At 34.6% G+C, this 24242-nt stretch overlaps 1 protein-coding gene across 1 annotated transcript; it reads left to right on the top strand.

Moving 5' to 3' along the window:
* Positions 1–358: 358 nt before the first annotated feature.
* Positions 359–18568, top strand: LOC141485117 (uncharacterized). The gene is made up of 6 exons (XM_074181160.1): positions 359–588; positions 742–1244; positions 13579–13672; positions 16802–16918; positions 17075–17230; positions 18267–18568. The coding sequence occupies exons 1-6, from the start codon at positions 490–492 to the stop codon at positions 18327–18329; spliced, it is 1032 nt and encodes a 343-aa protein (XP_074037261.1). The 5' UTR covers positions 359–489; the 3' UTR covers positions 18330–18568.
* The last annotated feature ends 5674 nt before the right edge of the window (positions 18569–24242 follow it).

Genomic DNA, 24242 nt, shown 5'->3' with positions numbered 1-24242 from the left:
AAAAGTAATATCTCGAAAACTAACAAATTAGGGTATAGGCATTGTTATACAAAATGGGTCTGAAATGTGCTGGGAAATTTAAAAATTTGATAAAATACAGTGTTCCATTTGAAATAAGGAAGTTGCCTTTAAATTCCGATATAACGGAAAGAGACCGGGAGTTGAAAATATTCTAATTGAGAAGGTCATTTGGTAAAATCCAACACCACAAAATTTCAAGTTTTTATTTTGAATCGTTCTCCATATATTCCTAACGAACGCTAGTCGTGAAAGACCCTGTACATATAAAAGCAACATAGATAGTTGGTTGATCAAAATATGATTCAGTTTGTTTTTCAAGATCATAAATCATTACAAGTTGATGATTTTATTTTACAATGCTTTTAATTTCGATCTGAATATTTTCCAGATGATGCATTACTCTTTCTCCTATCTCCGATCCGGTGCAATACTTCTAAATTTGAAACATATGTTGGAGGGATTTTAGTTATGGGTATGTTGATATGGGAAACGTCGATCTTGTTTTTGATGGCGAAAGAATTGGATTTTTTTCAACAAAATTTCTTACTTTTTCTATGTGGTCAAGGGGTGAGTTAATTTCTCCTTATATTAGATGATATCAATGTGTTAAAATTCCGACCAGCGTTAGTAGTTTTGAAATTGTTATTGGAAAAACTGGGTTTTATTTGGGATGACTGTACTACAGAAGATATCAATTTATCATTTTATTGTTTTTTGCAGGTATTGGCATTCAATATTATGAATATTTATGTTTTAAATTCGAAGAGATGCATTGAGATATCAAAGCTTTTCGAAAACTATGGATTACCATGGGATGCAGCTGGTGAAGAGATACATCAACTGATTTTGCAGGATATAAAAAAACTGAAGCTGATCATCAATATTTTACTGATGAGCATGTCAATTGTTCATGTAACTTTTCTTCCCTTTCCTGATATATGTCAACCATTCCACAAAATTGCACAGGAGTATTTCACCAAATGGACTTGGCTGGTAGACCTTACAAATATTGTGGCTTTGTTCCTCTGCGGGTACAATAGTAGTTGTTTCGTTTGTAAAATTACTTATTCTTTGAGACATCTTAGGATTCAAATTCAACTTCTGAATAGATTACTGAATAATATAAACACTAGATCAAGAGGAGATTTGAAAGATGAGAAATATCAAATGTTATTACATGAGAAACTGGTATATTTCATGGAAGCACATCAAAATACGAAAAAGTGAGTTATGAAAATTCAACCGAATCAGTATTTCTGCTCTTTCATTTGACACGGAAAGAATTATTCAATTCAGGAAGTATGCTGATATCTATGAGCTGCTTCTTCACATTTCTTGATAGGTTGACATTCGTTCACACCAAAATTTTACATTGAGAGAAAGTAACATTTTCTTTAAGGTATGAAGTTCAAAATTATCAAAACAAAATAAAAGAATGCCTTCATGCCTCAGATGTTGTAGGATTTTACAACTGTAACGCGAGTACAACACTGCTCAGATTTTCTGTATCCTTCAATATACTCTCTTCGCATGGGCTAACTTGCCTCAGAATAATCAAGTCAGCTCATACATGCACTCAAAGTGACCATTGTCCTTGCGGTCAACAACAGATCATTCTTTGAGCGGAGTTGCCTGTAAATCTATGGCTGATAACTGAAGCGATTAAAGCTTTTTTACTGGGTTCATTCGGACTGCTGATTTATTCCTCGCCAGATTGCTTGAGTAAGTCGTCGAAGGTCTGAGCTGTGAGATTACGAGCAACAATTATCATTTCCAACCTAAAAGACTTTGCTGCTAAGGCCCTGTTTTCGAAGCTACAATACATTTTCGGAAGTTATCTGTCTAGATTCTTCCGAGTCCGTCTGGATATTTCATCCAATTTTTATTACCACGCTTTTTTTAGCTTCACCTGTATATTTGTTTGTTTGTAACTTTGGAATTATTGACATTATTGTTTGATCTATTCACTAGAAAATGGCGCTATACGTAACCTCCTTGATATGATTCAAACTCACTTCACATGTATTTCTTCATTTGAAAAAAGTATATTTTTTATTATTATTTTATCACGCTTTTATTAGCTTCACCTGTATGTATGTATGTATATATGTTTGTTTGTTAGTAACTCTCCTTTCATTCCATATTTATTCTCGTTTGAATACTAGGGATCTGTATTTGACAGAATTATCGGCATTATTGCTTGATCTATCTGTATCTATAGAGTAGGGAGGGTAAGTGTAAGCCCAGCACTTAGGCCATTGTACCCATTGTACACCCCCCCGAGGAGTTGTCCTTCTAGGTCATCGTCCATCCTGTCCTTTCCAGAAAGGTGGACAGGTCACTGGGAGACATCTCTTTTATATCGGCAGGTGTAGGCCAATCGGCAGGTGTAGGCCAAGACTCGCCGAACACACACTGTCTCATTGACGATAACTCCCGGCACTCGCATACGACATGCCTGGCAGTCTCATCTTCCTGTTCACACATCCTGCATAGAGGTGTGTCTACTAGCCCCATATTATGTTGGTGTTTCCTTAGTTGACGGTGGCCAGTCAGAAATCCTACTGTTAATCGTAGATTTTTCCTGGTAATTGCCAGATATTTCTTCGGCGCCAACTTCCCAGGTTCGCAGGTGATTCTGGCAAGATTACATCCTTTGATTTCATCCCATCTCTTTAGGGATTGAGCATAGGTGTTTGGCTGGTTCCGCAATTGTCGAAGTCATCAGGGCGTAGGTGCTACTGGGTCTTAAAATTCTTAGTCCAGCCGCTTCCTTGGCTAAAAGAGTCGGCAATGCGATTACCTTTACTCCTGTCGTGCCCTTTTACATTGCAACAACAAATTTCCGAGACAACACCAACACAAAACGTGTGTCGTTTTGTGTTGGTATTGTCTCGGAAATTTGTTGTTGCAATGTTTTTTATTTTTATTTTTTTATTATTCATCTAATATGTCTGATGGTTTCGAAAATAATATTATCGACACAAAAAACTACTTTTCGAGCCCTGCAGAAGAATTCAATTGGAATCGAAACGTCGGCAAGAATATAATTGTTTTTTTTTAAAGAAAAAAATTGATCTCCTTACTCAACCAACCCCCTTTTCAGAAAAAAATATTGGATCACTAAACTAGTTAACTGAATAGGTACTAGTATTCGATGTTCGACGTACTTCAAAAAAGTGTTTTTTAGTTTATTCACTCTATATGAAAACTAGTTAATCGAATTACTCTGATGGCCGAGGATTACTACAACATGTGTATTTGCTTGTAATAAGTATGTATCTTACTGTACATACTATATAGCAAGAAATTCGTATTTCTACTCATGAGCAATGTTTCTCATTGTTACGGTCAACATCAGTGGGCAAATCTTCAACAGGACTCATCACCTTACCTCGAATAATTTGGAAATGGTTGGTTGCGGGGACTGCTTCCTTCTATTCTGACAAGCGAGCATACAATCTATTAAGAAGAAAGCAAAAGTATTTAGTGTTAATATAATATACTATTCAGTTCAATCTATTGGAAAATTGTATTGTTATATTATAGGATGAACTGATTCTCCCTCGCTAAAAGGGGAGAAAAAATTTTAAAAAAAAATTATAGGAGAAACCATAAACAAAGCTTGTGGAGCCACAAAGATTATAGCACAGTCGAATTGGAATTCAATTTAGAAATTTTCAACGGCAATTTTCTTTCAGAATTCTTTGGAGGAAAGATAGTTTATACGAGAGTTTGTTTAACAATAAATTCCCCTTAAACTTTTCCTAGGATCGATGTTTCTCGATTTATAACTGAAAACAACTCGTTTATTTTCGATTTTACCAGAAAAATTGTGATGTACATAGTTTTCGAAAATTGAATTTACTACAATTATGGTTCATTTTTTTCGTAGCATCAATATTTGTTTATTAATACTCGGGAAAAGGAGGGATTGGAAGTTCATCATTGTATTATCACGTTTATTTTCAAGTCTAAGAGAAAAATTGTAGATATCTGAGTTGTTTAATATTGAATTTCCTATAACTCTGCTCTCAATTTTTTGTAGGATTGATATTTTTTTATTTATACCCGAGGAAAGGAGAGAGTTTATTTTCGATTTTACGATAAAAATTGTGATTGATAAAGTTGTATAAAATTGAATACACTACAATTTTAGTTCCCATCAATTTTTTTGTCGAATCGTTATTTTTCGATTTATATCTGAGCAGATGAGTATTATCGCGTTCATTATTGTTTTTTTTTTCATATTATTTGCTTTTATTTTTTGTTGATTATCTTCGAAAATCAAATGAGAATTCGATGCGTTGAAAATGTAATTTTCTACAATTATCATGCCAATGCTTTCCAATGTATTGGGATGCACGCGCTTCCTGTTATCAAGAAGAGAGGTGTAAATAATCAGTTCGTCGCACAGTGTACCTTTTGAAGTCAACTGTCATTCCGTTTTCAGTACATTTTTGAATGTCTTTCGAAATTTTCATTATTTCTGAAACATTTAGCCGATGATCGTTTGATTTCATTTCATACAATTTTATTCATCACAATTATTCTCCTGAGATTTAGAATGAGCGTGATAAGATTTTACCCAAAAAAAAAACTGACGAAATCACAAATTTTAGAAAATTTGATTTTGAACAACATACTTTTCATCATTTTTCTCGTAAAATAAACGAGCTGTTCAATCAAAAAAATCCCACCCGAGTTCAGGCATAAATAAAAAATTATCGATCCTAGAAAAAAATTGATGATAATCGAAATTGTAGAGAATTTAATTATAAACACCTATCGTGATAACTATTCTTCGTGTGAAACTGAAAATAAACCAGTTATTCAATAAACAAAAATCAACCCTCAAATTCAAAATGTCGGGAGACGCAACGAATCTGGTACCTCGCGAATTCAAATCAAAACTGCCCGTGACCTTTCCTATAGGATTCCTGAAGGAAATTGCCAAAGAAACAATCTTTTGTGGGATTTCCACTGAACCGTTTCAGGAAAACGCAATACTCACTCGAAACTACAATGCTTCATATATAGTTTTACAATTTGAAGTACCTTTAATTAACGTTTATTAGGTAAAACTCAAGCACTTAAAATTCTGTACCCCACTTCAAAAATAAAATTTTAATTCAATTTCATCAAAGACCTGGATAGTCGATTGTTATGGAAAATAATCATTTCATATTCATGATTCGATCTGGACTTGCTATTTTTACTGACTCTTGTGTATTCATTGATTGTAGATACGAATCCGTGTCCACTCAGCAGATTCAAGTATTCATCTCTGTATTCATTAGTTATATCTTAAAATATCGATATTGATATCCCCTAGGAAAATCTCAACATTGGGATTTTTACTATTATTATTACTAAGGTATTCATTCAAACCATTTAGGAAGGAAACTGGCGATCTTTATAAAGCGTTTATTGTAATGATGTCTTCACGACAATTGATGACTAAGTGAATCATATTTATGTTTGACAATTCAATGATATCGAGTTCAAAATCTAAGTGGCTTTTTATATAAACCACCACACCGTCATTTTGATTTACATTGCCCTGATTATATACAATCTTATAAGTAGGTATTTCTAGTAAGGTGACATTAGAAACGATCCAAGTCTCTGTGGGTACAATTACTTCAAATTCATTATCGAATTGGTTAAGAACAATTTTCAATTCATCTATATTTTTGAATATATTCCTAATGTTTGTGTGGAGAATTCAAATTTTTTTTTCATTTTCAGATAGTACTTTCATGCATTCCGTAATATTATTTGCGAAATGGGTATGTATCATAACCGGTTCAAATTCTCTTATATATAGATCCATTTTTTCTAAATTTAAAGGACACTCAATGTTAAAAAATTTATTAAAAATATGTATTATAGATAATGTAGATTATAGATATCAAAAAGGATGGAATTTATTTCAAAGACCGTGAACGAGGTTTATCTCTAAGATTAATATTAGGATTTGCTGTAGAAGTCGGTGTTTTGTTGTTTTTTTGGTATTGTTCCTGTATAGTTTTGCTTCTTTGATACTTTGGAAAACGACTTTTCTATGGTTTTTCTCTGAAGTTCTTGAGCAGTTGGACAAATCTGAATATTTTCAGGTTCTTTTTCGGATAAGTTGTGATTGTTTCTTTGAATATTAGGGGTAGACGGGGCACTGTTCGATTGTGGTGGTTCAGTGTTTTCTTTTTCTTCGATTTCCTGTGTTCGGGATGTTGTGACATACAGAATATTTCCTTTAATATAAGCCTTCACATCTTTCTTACTTCTTGCCAGTTGTAGATGTCTCCTTAGCAGTCTGTTCTCTTCTCTTTGTTGGTAAGTAAGGTCGTTTACAATTGTGATAGCTGTACCTTTCAACTTTTTGCAGTTTGACATCAATTCTCGTTTCTTCCAGTATGAGATGAATTTGATTTTTACACGGTTCGAGGGCAAATTCTTCAAGGAATATATGTTATTGATATCTGAATTTGTGAGATCCGTATCGATGAGTTCCTCAATTTTTCCCAAGATATTCTCAGCTTCAGAAATATCAAAGATGAGGACACTATTTTTTTTCTGGTTCCTTTCCAGAATTTCAATTTTATTTTTCAGATATTCATTTTCTGATTCCAAGTACGAAACTCTATTTTTCAAGGCCTCCAATTTCAGAATTACCGAGATTCACTGGCTACAATTGCGCTTCTCAATTCTCGTCTATTGTTTAGTATTTCTTCGTGTATTTGACTGAAATAGTTCTTCAAGTCGCCTTCATTCATATTTATTTGTATCGTGTTCAGTATACGATCAGCTTCAGATATTTATTCGCAGTGGTACTTTTTGTCAGCAGATAGATATGTTTTGGGTTGGGTGAATGATTCAGTCCGTTATCTATTGTTTTTTCTATCCACTTGTAGTGTACTATTCAATGTATTCTTATAAGATGGTTTGATGAATTTTTGATTAGTACATACCAGCTGAATCTTCAAAATTTTCGGAGCACACTACACTACTACTACTATACTACTCGCAATAATGTCGATGATTATGTCAAATACAGATCCCGAGCTTGTGAGTTACAAAAAAACAAACGTACATACATACACGTGAAGCTTATATAAAGCGTGTAAAATATGCCCTCTCTAACCACGCTAGTAGTGGCATATATCGCGATGAATATCTCATATAATCTCCATCGGCTCATCGACTCTAGAGTTGACGATCAGAACAGTGAACGATCAGGAGATAGCTGAATGCTGAAAGTGTTCCAGAAGATACTTTGGCCTTAGATTTATTCAGGTCTTAAAAGTTGAACAGGTATACTGACTGTAAAAAAAATCATTGAACAGCACCAATCTTTCTCTGCTCGTTGTTAGTTCACTGGAGCTTAGCACAGTTCCTTCAATTCTGCTATGCCTACTTGCGCACCATCTCATAGAGACATTTCTGATTGACTCGGCCGTTACTTGATGAAGATCCACTGCCAAAAACACTACTGTAATAGCGAAACATATCATGATATGGGAAAGAAAGTTTTTGGATTTCTACTACTCCATCTGATATGTCATCGATGACATAAGCAGATCAAGCTTATTCCGTGACATTGAAAAATCGTAATTCATGAATGAATTGTGTGTATTTTCTATAATGTTATCCAATTTGGATAACATTGAAGAGCCTTAGGGCAAGTGTCTTAAGGCGAAACATCGGTGTATACCAGTGAGGGTGACAGTGTTCTATGTGAGTACAATTTATTACCATTCATTCAAAGTAGAACTCATGTGAATGATATCTGATTCTTATTCCACAACAAATGTTTGAAATACAAACTGAGTAGAGAAAAGTATCTTCTGTATAATTCAGTGTTCATATAGAAGTATTTGTTTAGAAAGAATTATTTTCTTTCGTGTAATTCAATGTTTATATGAAAGTAGCTGTTTCAGGAGGACTTTTTCTTTCAGTTTGTGTCTGGAAGTTACTTCTTTGCATGATCTACACATTCATATATAGAGTTTCAAATTGATTACTTCCTTCCTTTCTTTGGAAGATTCTCTCATCCCTTTTTTTTGTATCAGATGGAGTAGTAGAAAGTCAAAAACTTTCTTTTCCAAAAAATTAATCACTCCTAAAAATATAACTCCTTCAATTCATATCATGATATATTTTTTGAAAATAGAATTTGTGAAGATCAGATCGTGAGGTGTAGTTTATGGAAAAAAAAATATAGAGATTTTTCAATTTTTCATAAATGATCTGTTACAGGCTATTTTGCTAGGAAGCGATAGCTATAGTTTAATTAGTATGGAGTATGGATATTACTGGGGTTTTTTTCCAACACCAAACCGTTATTTCAACACTTCGACAAGTGTTTCGATCACTATGTGATTATCTTCAAGGAGAAGATTGAACTGTTTATTCTTTATTTTGAAGATGATACCTCGACACGTCTTCAAGAGGAAGATTAAAGTGTTTGATCTTCCTCTTGCAGATGATCACTTGGTGATCGAAACACGTGTCGAGGTGTTAAAATAACGGTTTGGTGTTGGGAAAAAACCCCAGTAATATTAATTACTTCACCAAAGGTTCCAAATAGTGCATCATATGAAGTATGATAACACAAGGATGATTCCTACGTTTTCTTATCTACAAATCGTGTGTCCTGTTTCTAACAGATCCAGGAATTAGAGTAGTCTCACTGGAAAAGAGATGAAAAAAATTATTGATTCCATCAAATTGATAGATGTAACCGTTACTACGTGGTAGGAAATCATAATAAAAAAAAAATGAAACTTTCTATGTTTTTCTACCACTTTCAAACCATAGAAAGATCCAATTTTCTTTTCTTAATAATTTTGTTTCTGATGAAAGGAGAAATGAAAATTTCTATGTTTTTCACCACTTTTATTTGTAACTAACGTAAAAAACATAGAAATTTTCATTTCCCTTTTCATTATGATTTCCTACCATGTAGTAACGGCTACATAATCAATAAATTTTCATTCCATTTCCCAAACTAGTGACAGTAAATTCCAGCTAGTTTGTACATCGACCCGAGTAGTGATATACAAGTCTGCCACAAAAAAATGTCTGGATGTTCTCAACTGATTTTTATGTATTCAGGTGTTCTGAAAACTGATGAAATACCAAAAAAATTCTAGAACGTAAGGTCATTTTGCGAAACGCGAAATTATATTATAAAATGGTTTTTTGGGCTAACTTGTGCCATAAATAAATGGGTACAATTTTATTTTCATAACCGTTTTTAAATGTATACAGGTCATAACTATCATTACTTTCAAATTAAAAATGCCTTGTGCCCTACTTTGCCCAAGATGACAAGTAAGTTCATTGTAGGGGAGACCGAGGAGGGTTGTGACACTTTTTGCTTTCACTCATATATTTTGGTTAAAAATTGACCTATATCTGTGAACTTTACATCAGTCAAAGCTTGTTCTATTCTCTATTAGAATCAAAAATAAAAATACACAAAACTAATAAGTTTCCCGAGATAATGGATTAAAACCAAAGCGACAACCCGTGTCACAACTCTCCTAATACCAAGGTAAGTTGTGACAGTGCTCGAGGTGAGTTGTGACACTTCAGTGTTTGGAATTTATCGGCACTTTTTGTAGATTAAAAATGAACAAGTAATTACGAAACAGTTTTAATCATAATCTTTGGCTAATTAAGTAACATAATTATTAAAACTTAACAAAATAAATCATCTTTCTAAATGGCACAGAGAGAATAAAAATACTTAATATTAGTTTAATCCGAAAAACAATTATGACACTCGTATTGCAGTTCTCCCCCAGTACAATCTTCATGTGACCATCCTTTGCAATTAATGCATTGCACCCATTTTTCGTTAGGCCTGCTATTGGCAAAGGGCTCGAGGCAACATAAGCAAAAACATTCATTTTCTGTGCCATCACTGCCCTCATTATCGTCCTCCTCTTCGTCACGAATATTCTTTGTCTTTGATTTATTTTTTGGTTTTTTCCCCTTTGGTTTCTTAGCATTTTTATCAGTAAAAATGCGCTTCTTCACGTTCTTCACTTTCCTATTTTCCTCTATGGCAGCAATTTCATTTTCAACTGGTGTATCTGTTAGCACGGCAGACTTGATCTTACGTCTATTCTGTTGCGTGGCTTTTCTTGGCGGAGCTTTAGGCAACGGCCTTATTGTTTCTGGCGAGAATACATTAGATTGGGTGGCAAGTGGATTACGAACTGTAGATGTAGATGCAACAGGTTCAATATTTGCAGGCTCTTTAGAGTTGTCGCCGGTCATAACAAGAGGAGTCACATTACGTTCTTCACATCCAACGTGCTCGTTGTGATCTCTTTTTTCTAGACCTTCCCCAACAACAACGTCGTTCTCAACTATATCAACTGACAAATTTTGGGTGGGGGTTCCTTCTTCCGGATTTTCTATCAATTCTTCTTCTGCAGTAATGGAAGCTTGTTCTGGCACAGGATTGGTCAAAATGCGATCTGTAACTTGGCTTGGCAAAAAATCTGCTTCTCCAAAAATATCTGTATTAACAGGCCATGTTCCTGTTGCAGCAAAACCAGCGCTGATATTTTTTGCAGTGATCGCCACATCAAAGGCAGTTTTTGTTATGGAAGGGATATCATAGATAGACATAACTTTGCCAGCATTTGACCGCATCCAATTATCACAAGCTGTGTTAATGGCCTTTTTAAGAGGACCAAAAATTGCACGATCCATTGGTTGCAGCTTGTGTGTGCAGTGTGGAGGGAACGTGAGCAAAATTATGCCGTTTTCCCTGCAAAACTCTATATTTTTCAAAGCCATGTGGGATGAATGGTTATCCAGAAGTAACAAAGCTTTTTGCTCTTTTGTTGGCCTCACGTGGTTTGTAAAATGTTCAAGAAAAAAGTGAAAGTCGTCTTCCTGCATCCACCCGGATCCATTTGCTGTTCCTACTGAACCTGTTGGGCCATCCCGAATAAAATGTTCTTGAAATCGCTTCCGAGGGAATATAAACATAGGTGGTATATAATTACCCAAGGCGTTCCCAGCAAAAGCCAGCGTTACTAAGGTTCCTCTTTCCGCAGAAGTCATCGCACTGACTTGTTTTTCCCCACGTCGTGCGATTACTCTATCAGGTTTTTGGACTGTAGTAATCCCGGTCTCGTCGACGTTCCATACATCTTTACCGCTGAGAGTATGCTTGGCCAAGACTCCTGTATAGTTTTCAAAAAAGGCAGCGACATTTGTCCTATTAAAGCTCGTGGCGCGAGCGATGCTTGTAGCTTGAGGTAGCCTAAGAGATAAATTTGAATGTCTCTTCATGAATAGCTTTAACCACACTTCTCCAGCCATTTCGTTTTTTTTCCATGATTCAGGAACTTTTTTATTGTGTTTTTTTGCTAATAAATAGGCTAAACTCCTTGTCTCTTTTGTAGTCAGTCCATAATTAGACGCGGCACAAGTCAACAAATAATCGCTCAATATCTTTTCTTCGTCCTTCGTAAAAACTGTTGGGCTGATATAGCCTACAGATGGAGCCTCGTCTGATAATTGTTGTTGATGTGCCTTTTTCTTTTTAATGTATCTTTGTAAAGACATATAATTTAGATTATATGAAGATGCTGCACTTCGAAGGCTTTGGCTTCTAACCGTCACCTCTTCAAAGGCCAGATCGTAAATTTCGATACTAGCCATTCCTCTCTCTGTTTTACGAACATATGTATTAGGCATTCTGAAACAATAAAAAAGCAATGCAGCAATCGAATGCATACAAAATAGCCATATCACTTGTTAGTAAATAAAATAGGAGAGTTGTGACAGCCTGTCACAACTCTCCTAGGTGCGCAAAATCGTGAGTGTGCCAGAATAATAATGTATAACCTCCAAACAGTAAGAGATCTCAATAAAATTATGAATGGCTTTGAATCTTGAAGGCCCGATGCAAATTAGAAAAAATATTACACTAATGCTCCCGTAATACATAGCAAAAGACAGAATAAGAAAGTTATGATCAAAAACTTACTTTTGGTCGTTTTTTAGATGACAGCGTCACAGTAACTCAGCCGCTCCCCGTGGGCCGTTGGCGCGTACTAAATCCAATAAGCAGTCTAGAAAACAATAAATGTGCGACGTTGACAGCTCGCTAACGGTCACAGATACAGCGAAATCGCGCGTGTCACAACTCTCCTCTGTCACAACCCTCCTCGGTCTCCCCTACCAATTTCAAATGTTTGATAAATACGTTCAATATCTCAGATATGACCCAGCACAGTGGCATATTTTCACAGATGCTTCAAAAAGAAGCTTCAAAGCAGTTCTGCTCCACAATGCCGATTTATATGCCTCCATTCCTGTCGGTCATTTCATACACCTCGAAGAAGCCTACAAGGATTTGTAATTGATTCTGTTTTGACCCACGATTGTTTTATCGTGAGTATGAATGCTCATGCTCAATGCACACAAGAATTACAATAACTCTTGTGAAAAGATAAGATGAGAAAAATAACTAGCTAGATGTACTGTAGACAAGACAAGATTTAATTCTAACCGTACTGTTACAAGGTTTGAAACGTAATGAATTGCATTTTACACAAAATGCAATGTTTCACATCGGTATGTATTTTACAGATTGGTCTTTGGATGGATAAACGAAGGTTTTGATTAACATAGGTAGGCGAGAATCATGATCTCGCCTACCTATGTTATCATGATAGTGGGTGATTCCCAAGATAAGGGATACAAGAAATAATTAAGTAATTAAAAATGTAGGGGTTTCTTGAGAAAAGATATTTGAGAATATTGAATTTTATGAGCATAAGTGAATTAGAAAGACCTGTAAATTTGAGACCAACTGGAATACTCCGATAATGAATAATAAAAAATCAAATAACTCAAACAAGATAAGTTGACAATACATAAAATAAAAATACTGCCATAAAACATTCTGTTTTGTTGTACAAATTTTATAGCTGGCGAATCTAGGCTAAATACTAAAAAATCGGGATTCACTTGAAAAACATAATAATTTCGATAGTGAGATTTTGAAACCGAACAGATTCTTCGCAAATCAAAATATAGAGACCACTGTTGGCAAGTGTGTGGTGATTTGAAAATCTTGGGTATACAGCAACAACAACCTGGGTTTAGCAAATTCCCATACTTTTTTGTATCTGTGGGATAGTGGAGACCAAGCAAATTACTGGACGAAGAAGTGTCGGCCTTGTAAAGAGCTTAACGTTGGTTAAAAGAACATCCTGCATGAAACTTTGGTACCTCCTCATAAAGTCCATCTACCACCGCCTTATATGAAGCTGCAATTGACGAAGAAATTCATTAAATCACTTCCAAGAGATGGAAATTGCTTCGAATACTCAATATCAAATTTTCCAGTTAGTTTCAGTTTCAGTATACCCCAAAACATAAGAATCACGAGTAATAGAAAACAAACAGCTCTCATTATTTTTTGCAGACTTCTGGTAGTAACTACCGGAAATAGGGCAGAATAGGTTTTTTTTTTCTCTTTCCAGAAATACATTTCAAAATACCTCATTATTTTGGCAGAATATACAAGACCCTATCGAAGCGTTTTGGTTGGATTCTTTACCCCATCTTGATTACCAGTTGTTTCACAGGAGTGGCTATCATCCATAAGTCAGTAAGTATAACTTTTGTTTCCTGTATAATGATCTTCAAGCCACCAATTGAGAAGTTTCGAGCTTCTTATTAACGGAATCCACAAATTCACCACCAATACAATTGAAATAACAGCCATAGAAAAAGCAAATCTATTAGCTGGACAATTTGCGTTCCACTCTACAGTCGATTTTCTGGGAAAGACACTATTCACATACTAGAAGCCATATTGGCGAAAAAAGGTTTTCGACAGCATCTGGTCAGGTTAATTTTGAAACAGCTTAATACCAACAAGACGTCTGGCCCTGATGAAGTGCCCCTCATCGTACTTAGAAAGTGCGCAAATGAACTCGCACCAGTGTTTTGCAGACTTTTCAACCTGTCTTACAAGAAAGGGGTTTTTTCTTCTTGTTGGAAGATTGCTCGCGTTCATATTCCCAAAAAGGGCAAAAAATATCTTCCAAATAACTATAGAACATTCGCTTTGCTTTCAGTGATATGAAAGGGGTTATTTCTTCTTGTTGGAAGATTGCTCGCGTTCATATTCCCAAAAAGGGCAAGAAATATCTTCCAAATAACTATAGAACATTCGATTTGCTATCAGTGATATGAAAAATCATGGAGAAAGTCGTAAACTACTATATCCTCAAATATTTGGAAGGCTTCAACATCTTGAGCGATCATCAATATGGCTATTGGAAACTAAGATCAACAGGTGACCTCTTGCGTTTGATATTTCTGAGGCCTTTGACTGTATGTGGCATGAGGGTTTGCTGGCCATAGTTTGATGCTTTGGCTTGTTGGATCATTTTTATGTAGGGCTCTTCAGCCTACTGAAAGAACGTTCCCTGCAAATGGCCGTCGACGGATATCTCTCAAACACTTTCACAATCAACGTTGGTGTTTCCCAGGGATCGATATTGTCTCTCTTTTTATTGTATATCAACGACTCATTGGAAAAAGCAAGAGTCCAATATATTGCTTTGCTGACGACAGCACACTCGTCTCATCATTCCTTCTGAATTCCAGGACATCTTCACCGGCAGCAGGAGATTGCATATCTTAATAATGATCTAGAAGTGATTTCGAATTGACGTTAGAGAAACCAAGTTCAACTCAATGCCACAAAAATTCAGGCATCGGTTTTCTCCAAGAAGATAAATGTCAGGTCAGACATTTCCGCTTCCTGTTCCGATAAGTTTGTTGGGGGTTAATATGGACACCAGTATGTCTGTAATTGCAAAGGCTGCTTCTCAAAAGCTTGAAACACTGTTCCGAACCAGAAAACTGTACGCTTCTCAGTAACTTTTATAGCTTTATAAAGCTCAGATCAGACCTTCTTTGGAGTATTGTTCTCATGTATGGAGCTCTGCACATTAACATACCCTTAAGTTGCTGGATTCTATCCAAAAAGGAGCCATCTACCTGATTGGAGACCCCAAGATCACGTGCAACCTCAATAGCCTGAAACATCAAATAAAGGTTGGATATTTGTCTCTCTTTAATAGATACTTTGACGGAAAGTGTTCAAGTGACTTGACACATTTGATTCCACCAAGAGCAGTACATATCAGAAATACTCGAGGGACTGTGGCTGCTCATCGTTTTGAGGTTCAACTCAGTACTCTTCGAATTCCACTGTTTAAGAACTCTTTTATCTGGGAAACTTCGTTTTTGTTTTCCTGAGAACATTTTTTCAAAAAGATTTAATTTTCAGCGATTCAAGTCCGCTCTGAGAGCGCCTTGAGGATTTTACTGTAATGCTTGTGTTTTGTCCTTGAAAAAATGGGAGTCCTGCTTCAACTATTTATTATGCACAAATTATGCAAAAACAAGCACTATTCCTAATCACTTTGAATGCATTAACCTTCTCGAAGCGCGTTTCACCAACCAAGTTGGCGTCTTTAGAAGAAATATCTGGTTTTTGGATTCATTTTACGGGGGAGGTTCCAGCTCCACTATTTCCCTTCAAACTACCTATATTCCATATTGCTGGCAAAATGTTTAATCACTTACCTGTTGATATCAGGAAGCCGGCAAACTTGAATGAAAGTCACTTCAAAAAAACTGTAATTTTGTTTCTCAGAGACCCTACTGCTCATTGAAGGAATTATTTCATCAATTGCATTAACTGTGCAAACAATGTTTCATATTCCAGGTACTCTATCATGTTGTGTCCGTCTATACTAGTTTTTTTACAACTAGCAATAATTGCACCTCGGATAAACGATATCGCCTCTGCGAAAAGCTCCGTCTATACTATTTTTTCATTTTATTCTCTTGACTGTTTCACTGGGTGACGTACCAATTAATACATGTTTCTACGAGATATGTCTTGTACTATTTGTTTATTTTATTTTCCTGACTGTCCACTAGGTGACGTACCAATTATTTCAGGTTTTAAGTAGATGTGACATATGTTTCATTCATATTTGAGCTTTGTCAATGAAGTTTTTTGACTTCAGATAATGAAGTACATTAATTATTTATTTTTGTACCGTAGTATGTGCTGGTCAAACCCTACCCCAGAAACCCCGATACATTCGGGAGGAGGGCGCGCCAGCATTATCAACCAACGACCACTCCCCACCCCGTGGGGTAAGTGATCAAGAATCATGTGCCCAGAGCAAGCGCAGTGAGCCAAAGATGACAGTCGTCCGCATCTGTTCGGCTAAGAAGGACTAAATCAGGCTTATTAGCTTGTATGAGCCTGAGGGTAGGGAACGAATAGTTCCAATAAATTCGGCACTTCTAGTTTCCCCGAACGGATTCTATATCTCCCGGAGCATAGGGCAAAACGGGTCCTCGTCAATACCGTCAAAGTGCCTTAGCACTCTTAGGGCCGCGTTATGTTGATGGATATAGGCAGAGACCGCTTATGCTGGACATGCTGACAGCAGATGCATTAATGTTTAGGACGCCTCGCGGCAGGTCCTACACCTTGTGTCAGAAACCTCAATACCCATCACGCGACTGCAGTAGACTAAGGTGTTGAAAACACCATCCTGGCAATATTATTATTATTATTCCAATTATTAGCTATTATCATTCCTATTATTAGCTTGTATATAATATTCACGCTCTTGATATGTAGAATACCCCAATTTCAGTATTGTATAGCAATTTGAAGCTTTATTAACATATTTCAAAGTTACAGAGATTTGAAGCAACTGGAATCATGCTGCAGCCAAGAGAAGTGTTTGCGTACAGCTTATTTGGATTCAATGGATATTTTCTATTCGATCTTGGTGAACAAATATCTAGAGAGGTAAATGTCAACTGAAAAAAATAAACAGGATCAGTTCATTGATCTAGTTATAGATACTTCATCAATGAATGTACAATCATAAAATCAATGATATTCAATTCAACTGATGATTCATAATCATGAAAATATCAGTCACTATCATCTACTGTGTTTCAGTCACAAAAATTGCTCTCAAATATTTACAATTGCCCCTGGTATAGATGGAACAGGAAGAATAAACAGGTAGTTCTCTTGTTCATGACTAATTGCTTGGAACCAATGGTATTTTCTTTCTATGGACTTATGAAATTGGAATATTCCAATTCGACAAAAGTGAGTATATTCAAATTGAAAGAGGTATATCTTTAGGGGAGATCAGCTTTTTTATAAAAATCCACTTCTCAAACTGCAGTTTGAGTTTAAGAAGCTTACCTGAAATGCCATCGGAAAACGAGTCCACATGTTTCTAGAAACGATATGAAATCGAGAAAGTTTAATGCAGTCAAGCTACTGAAAAATAATTCCATGAAAATCAAAAGATAAATAGATAAGTACTATTCTAATCATTCTCATATTGATTTCAATTTAGGAGCCACCGGTAGACAGCTGTTTCAGCCTACTGGGCATCGTTAATACTGGACAGGTGGTCCTCGATTGAACACAAAATGTGAATAACCAAGAAAAGTACTTGATAAAAATAATTGCGTGAACGCAAGCGAGACATAGGTGGAAGCACCAATAGGTGGTTCCAACGAGAAAACGAATGTGTTACCAAAATGCGTTTAGAAATAAAATATGTTTGTGAAGATTGTGTTCAATTATTTTCATGGATAATACATACGGGCCGTTTCTACTATCATGTGGTAATATTGCTATATTCTAAACCATAACAGATATGAAGACGATTAAATGGACAAAAAGGTAACTGTCATCGGGAACAATACAATTGTCGACGAACATTCATGGGGACTCTCGCCCTTCTCGAGTTATACGGGAAAACCAAAAATGCTGTTTTCCTCTTTTTATTCGAATGGAATTGTTATTTGGGAGAATATCAAAATATGGAAAAGGAAAATGTTATTGTATTCGAAGTGAACTATGACATTTGATGAATATTCAATAAAACGTTTTGTGTCAACATGTCCACCATCAACTTTTCCTTTAATACAGACCTGTCTCTTTCATTACAGATATTAATCGAGCAATGAATTCACAATCTAAGGGTATATAAGGGTATATCACATTTGATATTTTTTTATTAATTCATTTGAAACGGTCTGTATATAGATCTAAATCAATGTTATTATATCAATGAGGATAACTATATTAATACTGATTAATAATAAATATAAGTTTCTTTATTTTCCAGATGGCAAAGATATGTTGGTCACTGCTGAATATCCTGAGAAATATCAACAACAGAAACGGTTGAATTCACAAAATTGAGATCGCCACGTTCGCACCTAAATCACCTACCATTCAACCAAAAATGTTGAGCATAAGCACGAATAACTTAAAAAGTTTCATTTGAAAATATAGCAAATGTACCGTAAAAAAATAAATTGGATTCTAAACAGTATATTCTACGATGAATGTCAAATTGATGAGACTGAATATACGTGAGGAAATATGCAATATAATTGTTACTTAGTATCATCTCTCTCCCTTAGATTCTCACTTTGTAATATTTGTTGTATTCTGACTTCGTGGTAGTGAGTGATGAAAAAAAAATATTTAATTATTTATTTCAGTGGAATACAAAACGGGACAAACCCAAAAAGAGTATTCACAAATGATGAGGTGAAAACAACAATAAATAATTTGATTGGTATAAATAATATGCAATATCGTGTTATGAACAGTGCAGTGCAGTTCAAATTACATTCGTTAGATATGAAAATGCTGATAATATGAACGTTTGAGAGACGTGGTGAAGGTTGTGAGGGAATTAGAAAAGATGTCAATTTCTATTGATTTCGATATAGAGTTGTAGGATTTACAACACCTATTTAGAGGAGAATTCAAATAGTAATTAGTTTTACTTTGATTGGTTTGGAATGAATTCAATCCTCTGGTATTATACACAGGTACATTTATCAAAAGTTGTTTCAATAAAGAACTGCTATCCAAACAATTATTTATTATTTTATATAGGAACTTAATATCAGCTATTTGGCGTCTATTCGCCAAAAATATCAGAATGAGTTGTATTTTAATTTGTAATGGATCTTTGAGATTATTAAAGAATTTTCTATTAATATAGGTGACGAATTTACTTTGTATAGATTCAAGTCTTTCAATATACGAGATATACAGGGGGTTGCAAATAACTGAAGCAGAACTGAGCTGGCTATTTTTCATAAGTCATGTGGAGTGTACGAACAGAGTTACTATTACGGAAGTCGTGACAAGTCCTGAGCAGAAATCCAAGAGCTTTGTTAACTTTTTCTGCAATATAGTTAATATACGAGTCAAATAATAGCTCAGAGTCACATGATACTCCTAAGTCTTTGACTTCAGATGTTTTCTTTAGTTGCCGTTTGTTTATGTGATATTGGTGGTGATAAATATTTTTGTTTCTTGTAAATGTAATATAGTGGCATTTTGTCGTTCGTTGGAACATGTCACAGTTTGAAATACTTTCGAGTCGTCAGTACATATTAAAATATCGCAGTAGGAGAAACAACTAGATATATCATTAATATAAATGTTGAGAAGGAGAGGCCCCAGATGGGAGCCTTGATGGACTCTTTTCTTTCCTTATAAATATCACTTTCCTGAATATTTACTCTCAAGATATGGTTGAGTTTATTCAGAGTGTCTTGTAAAATATTTTTCTTCTTAACAGTCACACCAAATATAATGATATTATTTCTTCTGATTTTCCTTTCGATCACTAGTTGCTTTATCTTAATCTCGCCGAACAACTTCGAAGCTTTCTCAGTTTTGTTATCCACCTCCTTTAAACTATTTTTAATTTCTTCTTTTAGAAGGTTTATTTGTTCTTCATTCGCTCTTGTCAATTTTTCCGTCTGTTCTGCAATTGCCTTCTGTATCAATTTGAACAGCTTATCTTCGGGCATATTTTGAATTGATTTCAACTGTCGGTGGAAACAGAAGAAATCCAAAGTGAAATATATCAGCTTTTTCAAGTGTCAAGCAAATGTAAGCCTTATAGATGAACTAATCGGCCGTTATTTATTTTTCGAAAATTGAATTTTCGTTTTAACAAGTATATATTAATGTTACCTTCTATTTCACGTATAGAGTGTAATCTCAGCTTTCTGCTTGATAGAAACTTTTCACTTGGAATATCGATTTACAACTGTAAAATGCAATTACTTTGCAGAACACAACTACTGAATACTGACACTCGTATAGACCAATAGACATAAAAAGGTACATACGAGTACATACCTATATAAAACATACACACATTATAGTAATGGCGAGAAAATATATAATTGAATTTTTTAGGGAAGGAGGGAATAATATTTTTATGAATCAAATTCATATATTGGAGAGTAGCGTCTTCAGAATAATGAATAATTTTCAGAAGTAATAAATATTTTTCACGTTAGCATATCGATGAATTTGGAGACAAGGTATTTGGAGAACGCATGACTTTGTTTTTTGTTTGTTTTCAGTTCTGGATATTTTTCAAATCGTTTGGTAAAACATATGCAAGAAGGTAGTCTTTGCCGATTCTGACTCATTTCCCTAGCATTCTAGGGACATTGTGAATTCATTCAATATAAAAATTAGTAAATTTCTCTAGATCTAGGGAAAACAAAAGAGTTGTAACTCTTGTTACAACCTTTGTAAACAAAGGTTGCGAGAAGCAACCTTTGGAGGTGGCTTCGCTTGGGGGGGCGGCACAGAAATTAAGGTTGTGAGTGAGCTGTGACGTGTGATAGAGTCCATGACTACTACCATATCGTTGATGTTTTCATTGTTGAAATAGAAAGCTGAGTTGTACTATGAAACAGCTGGGTCGAAAGTGGCTTATCAGTGTTGGAGGTGACGTACTCGCTGTTGAAAGATAATGAGTCGAGCGCGCTCTGAATTATATGAAAACAATAATAATTGGGAATACAGGGTGTTGTTTCAGAACACATCAATAAAATGCTACACGTGCAGCGTTGAGGAAAAAAATATGACTACCAGTGTAACATGGCTGCTAAGGTAAAACAAAAAAAATGACGGCTGAACACATCAATTAAATGTTATACAGGGAAAAGCTGTCATGGAGGTATTTAGGGTGTGTGCAGCGTTGAAAAAAAAAAACATAACTGCTAACATGCGGCATTAGATCTATCAATGTGTACAAGGTGTTTCAAAAAACATCATTCAAGAAAAAAAACCATAATGTCAATGTGTGCAAGGTACGACAAAAACATCATTTGGAAAAAAACATAACGTCAATGTGTACAGAGTGTGAAAAAATACGTCATTTAAGAAAAACAACATGACGTCAATGTGTACAAGGTGTGACAAAATACATCATTTGAGGAAAAACATGACAGTTCAACAGAGTTCTAATGTTATAACGTGCGATCCTTTAATGTATACAGGGTGTCTCAAAATACATCATTCAAGAAAAACAGCGATTCACTCTGAGTACCAAAGTATAAGCGTGAATTATAAGAATTTAAAAAAAATTATCCATCTTGAGAAAAGACTTTTTTTTTGTGCGGATAAAAGTGAGGTTACGGAAAAAATGGATATCCTTTGTCTATCGTGGAATCATGAAAAGTTGGTTCTTGAAAAAATAAATCGACAGCAAGGAGCTACACCTTGAGATAACTACCCACAGTAACAACATATCCGTTGAGAAGTATTCAACTGAGACACTTCAATCGCTTCAGAAACTCGTTTTTCCATTGCTACATATTTTCCAAAAAAATATAAGCGCATATACAGAGTTCCAAAATACATATTGGATAAGTAATAATGCAAATGGATAAAACATGAATACTTTGAATGTCCCATGGAATTTCATTTTTCTCTAGGTCTAAGGAAATTTTTGATTCTGGTTTCTATCATGAACGGTTTACTGCCTTTTTGTTAGATGTTATTACTATTTTAAGATGTATTTTGAAACACGTGGAAGACTCAGAACATTGAAACCACATGTAATACCAACTTTAAAGTTTACACAGTCACAGTTGTTAATGAGGTAAGTTTTTTCAATAGAATTGGTGAATAAAATATACAATTACGGTAAAACATTTCATTGTAGGATCCAACATAATATGTCGGAGTCCCAGCCATCAACATCTCATCAAGAGAATCTTGAGACGTAAGTAAATATATTGAATGATTTCGGTGCGCTGAATATATAAGAATCTTTAGAATCATTTTGGTAACTGCGTGGTACCTATTGACAAGTTCAAACAATTATTCTTCATTCTTCAAGGGCCAATCAGATTTCTTGTTCCTCAGTGATTAAACCTAGCTCAGTTTAAACCTTCATTGAATAGAGCGGGGCAATGGCCAAGTAGCTTTTGAAAGTATTGTTATTATTTAATAAATAAATAAATCAGAAAGCATGTGATATGTTATATACTTATACTGATATTCAGAGTGAACTGATAGATTTCAGAGAGTTTCAATCAACTGTTTTTAGGAAGAGAAAACTAATACCATCTTCTTCAGACAGTGAAGGTCTCAGAGGGTCCCCCAAAAGACGAAGAAAACTTGTGAGAATGTTCCATAACTACAGGTAGATGCTGTCCTTAACTGATAAGTATCATACTGGTTTTATATAAAAGAAGATAGAAGTCATTGAAACTTCAGTGCATTTTCTGTTTGGCTCAATGTGTAAGGAACAACAAATCCAAAATTTTCCCATGAGAATTTATTGTATATATACTATCTAGTCGAAAAATAATGTAGTATATTTTTTATTTCTCAAAAATCCAAAAGTCGTAAGTCATAAATAGTATTCAGATTTCAGATATAAATAGGGATAAATAATATAAGTAATCAATCTGAAGAAGTCTCAACAAGGAAACTCCTACAAAATATAAACATTACCCTTCACAAAATGAGTTTAAAAGTTTTTGTTAAGCTCCGTCTTCATTTGAACTTATAGTATCATCTATTAACTTTCCTCATCACTATTTTTTTTAATATATACTGAAAATATTGGTTGGTAATTAATATATTTTATTCGAATTTATCTCCATGGAAAATTAAGCAGAATTTGAGCCTCAGTCAAGAGAAAAAGAATATTATTTTAGGAAATCTGAAAATTTCGGAAGCGAAAGTGAAAAGACCACAAAAATATCAAACCTCAAAGGAATTGTTGGTGAATTGAAGAAAAATTACATGATGTTTGATGATCTTTGACAGTTCTCAAATATACTGTCAGTTATGTTCCACATGCTTTGGTGAGACGGTTAACTGGAAATTTGAAAAGGAAAAAAAGCTACAAGGCATCATTTCTCCCAGAATTGCGAAGTTTTGCTATGACACTACAATTTTATTCTTCCAAAACTTATCAATATGTAAGAAAAACATTTGGATTAGCTTTGCCTACTCTCCCTATCATAAGAAGTTGGTTAACCAATATGCAACACATTGAAAAAGAAAATATTTGAGAATAAAAATAAAAATTTGCAAACTTTATGTCACCTGATGTGTTGGATGAGATGATCCTTAAAAAACAAGGTGAATCCATTCCGATAAAATATAGGGATATATTGATTTGGGCACAGAGATTGAGGATGATGAAAGGAAGTATGCAACCGAGGCCTCACTTTTAATGGTTGTGTCTGTAAAACAGACAATTGGGAAATTCCAATTGCATATTTTTTAATAAATGGTCTTGAAGGAAGAGAATAGGTCAACATTGTCAAATCTGCCCTTCGAATGCTTTCAGAAGTCAATGAGGCTATTGTTTCTATTATAAATAATTTCATATACAAAAGGTTATTTTCGGAAAAAAATATTGACAATTTTATTTTACAATTAGAGCAACATAGTTGGAATGAAATATTCCTAGAGTCTAATGTAAATGAGAAATGGAATACTTTCATAAAGGAAATACAAGAACTTTTCAATTCCAATTTCCCTATCAGAAAAATTAATAATAGAACAGTCAAACAAAATAACTGGATAACCAAAGAAGTTCAAGTTATGAAAAATATAAAGTACTCTACAGTTGATGACACTTGGTAACTGTTTATTCAAAAATGTATATAACGAATATAGGGAAGCATATAGACGACTTCTGAACTGAACAAAAAGTGAACACTTCATTAATTTAATACAAAATAGTGATAATAAATCAAAAACCACCTGGAATGTGATAAATTCTCTATAACATTCAAAAAATGAA

The sequence above is a fragment of the Leptinotarsa decemlineata genome, unplaced genomic scaffold (assembly GCF_025532065.1).
Source record: "Leptinotarsa decemlineata unplaced genomic scaffold, Ldec_3_MD MMD2_tig00026307_RagTag_RagTag, whole genome shotgun sequence".
NCBI lineage: Eukaryota > Metazoa > Arthropoda > Insecta > Coleoptera > Chrysomelidae > Leptinotarsa > Leptinotarsa decemlineata.
Note: the sequence above shows the minus strand (reverse complement) of the source record. Positions and strands in the feature narration are given on the sequence as shown.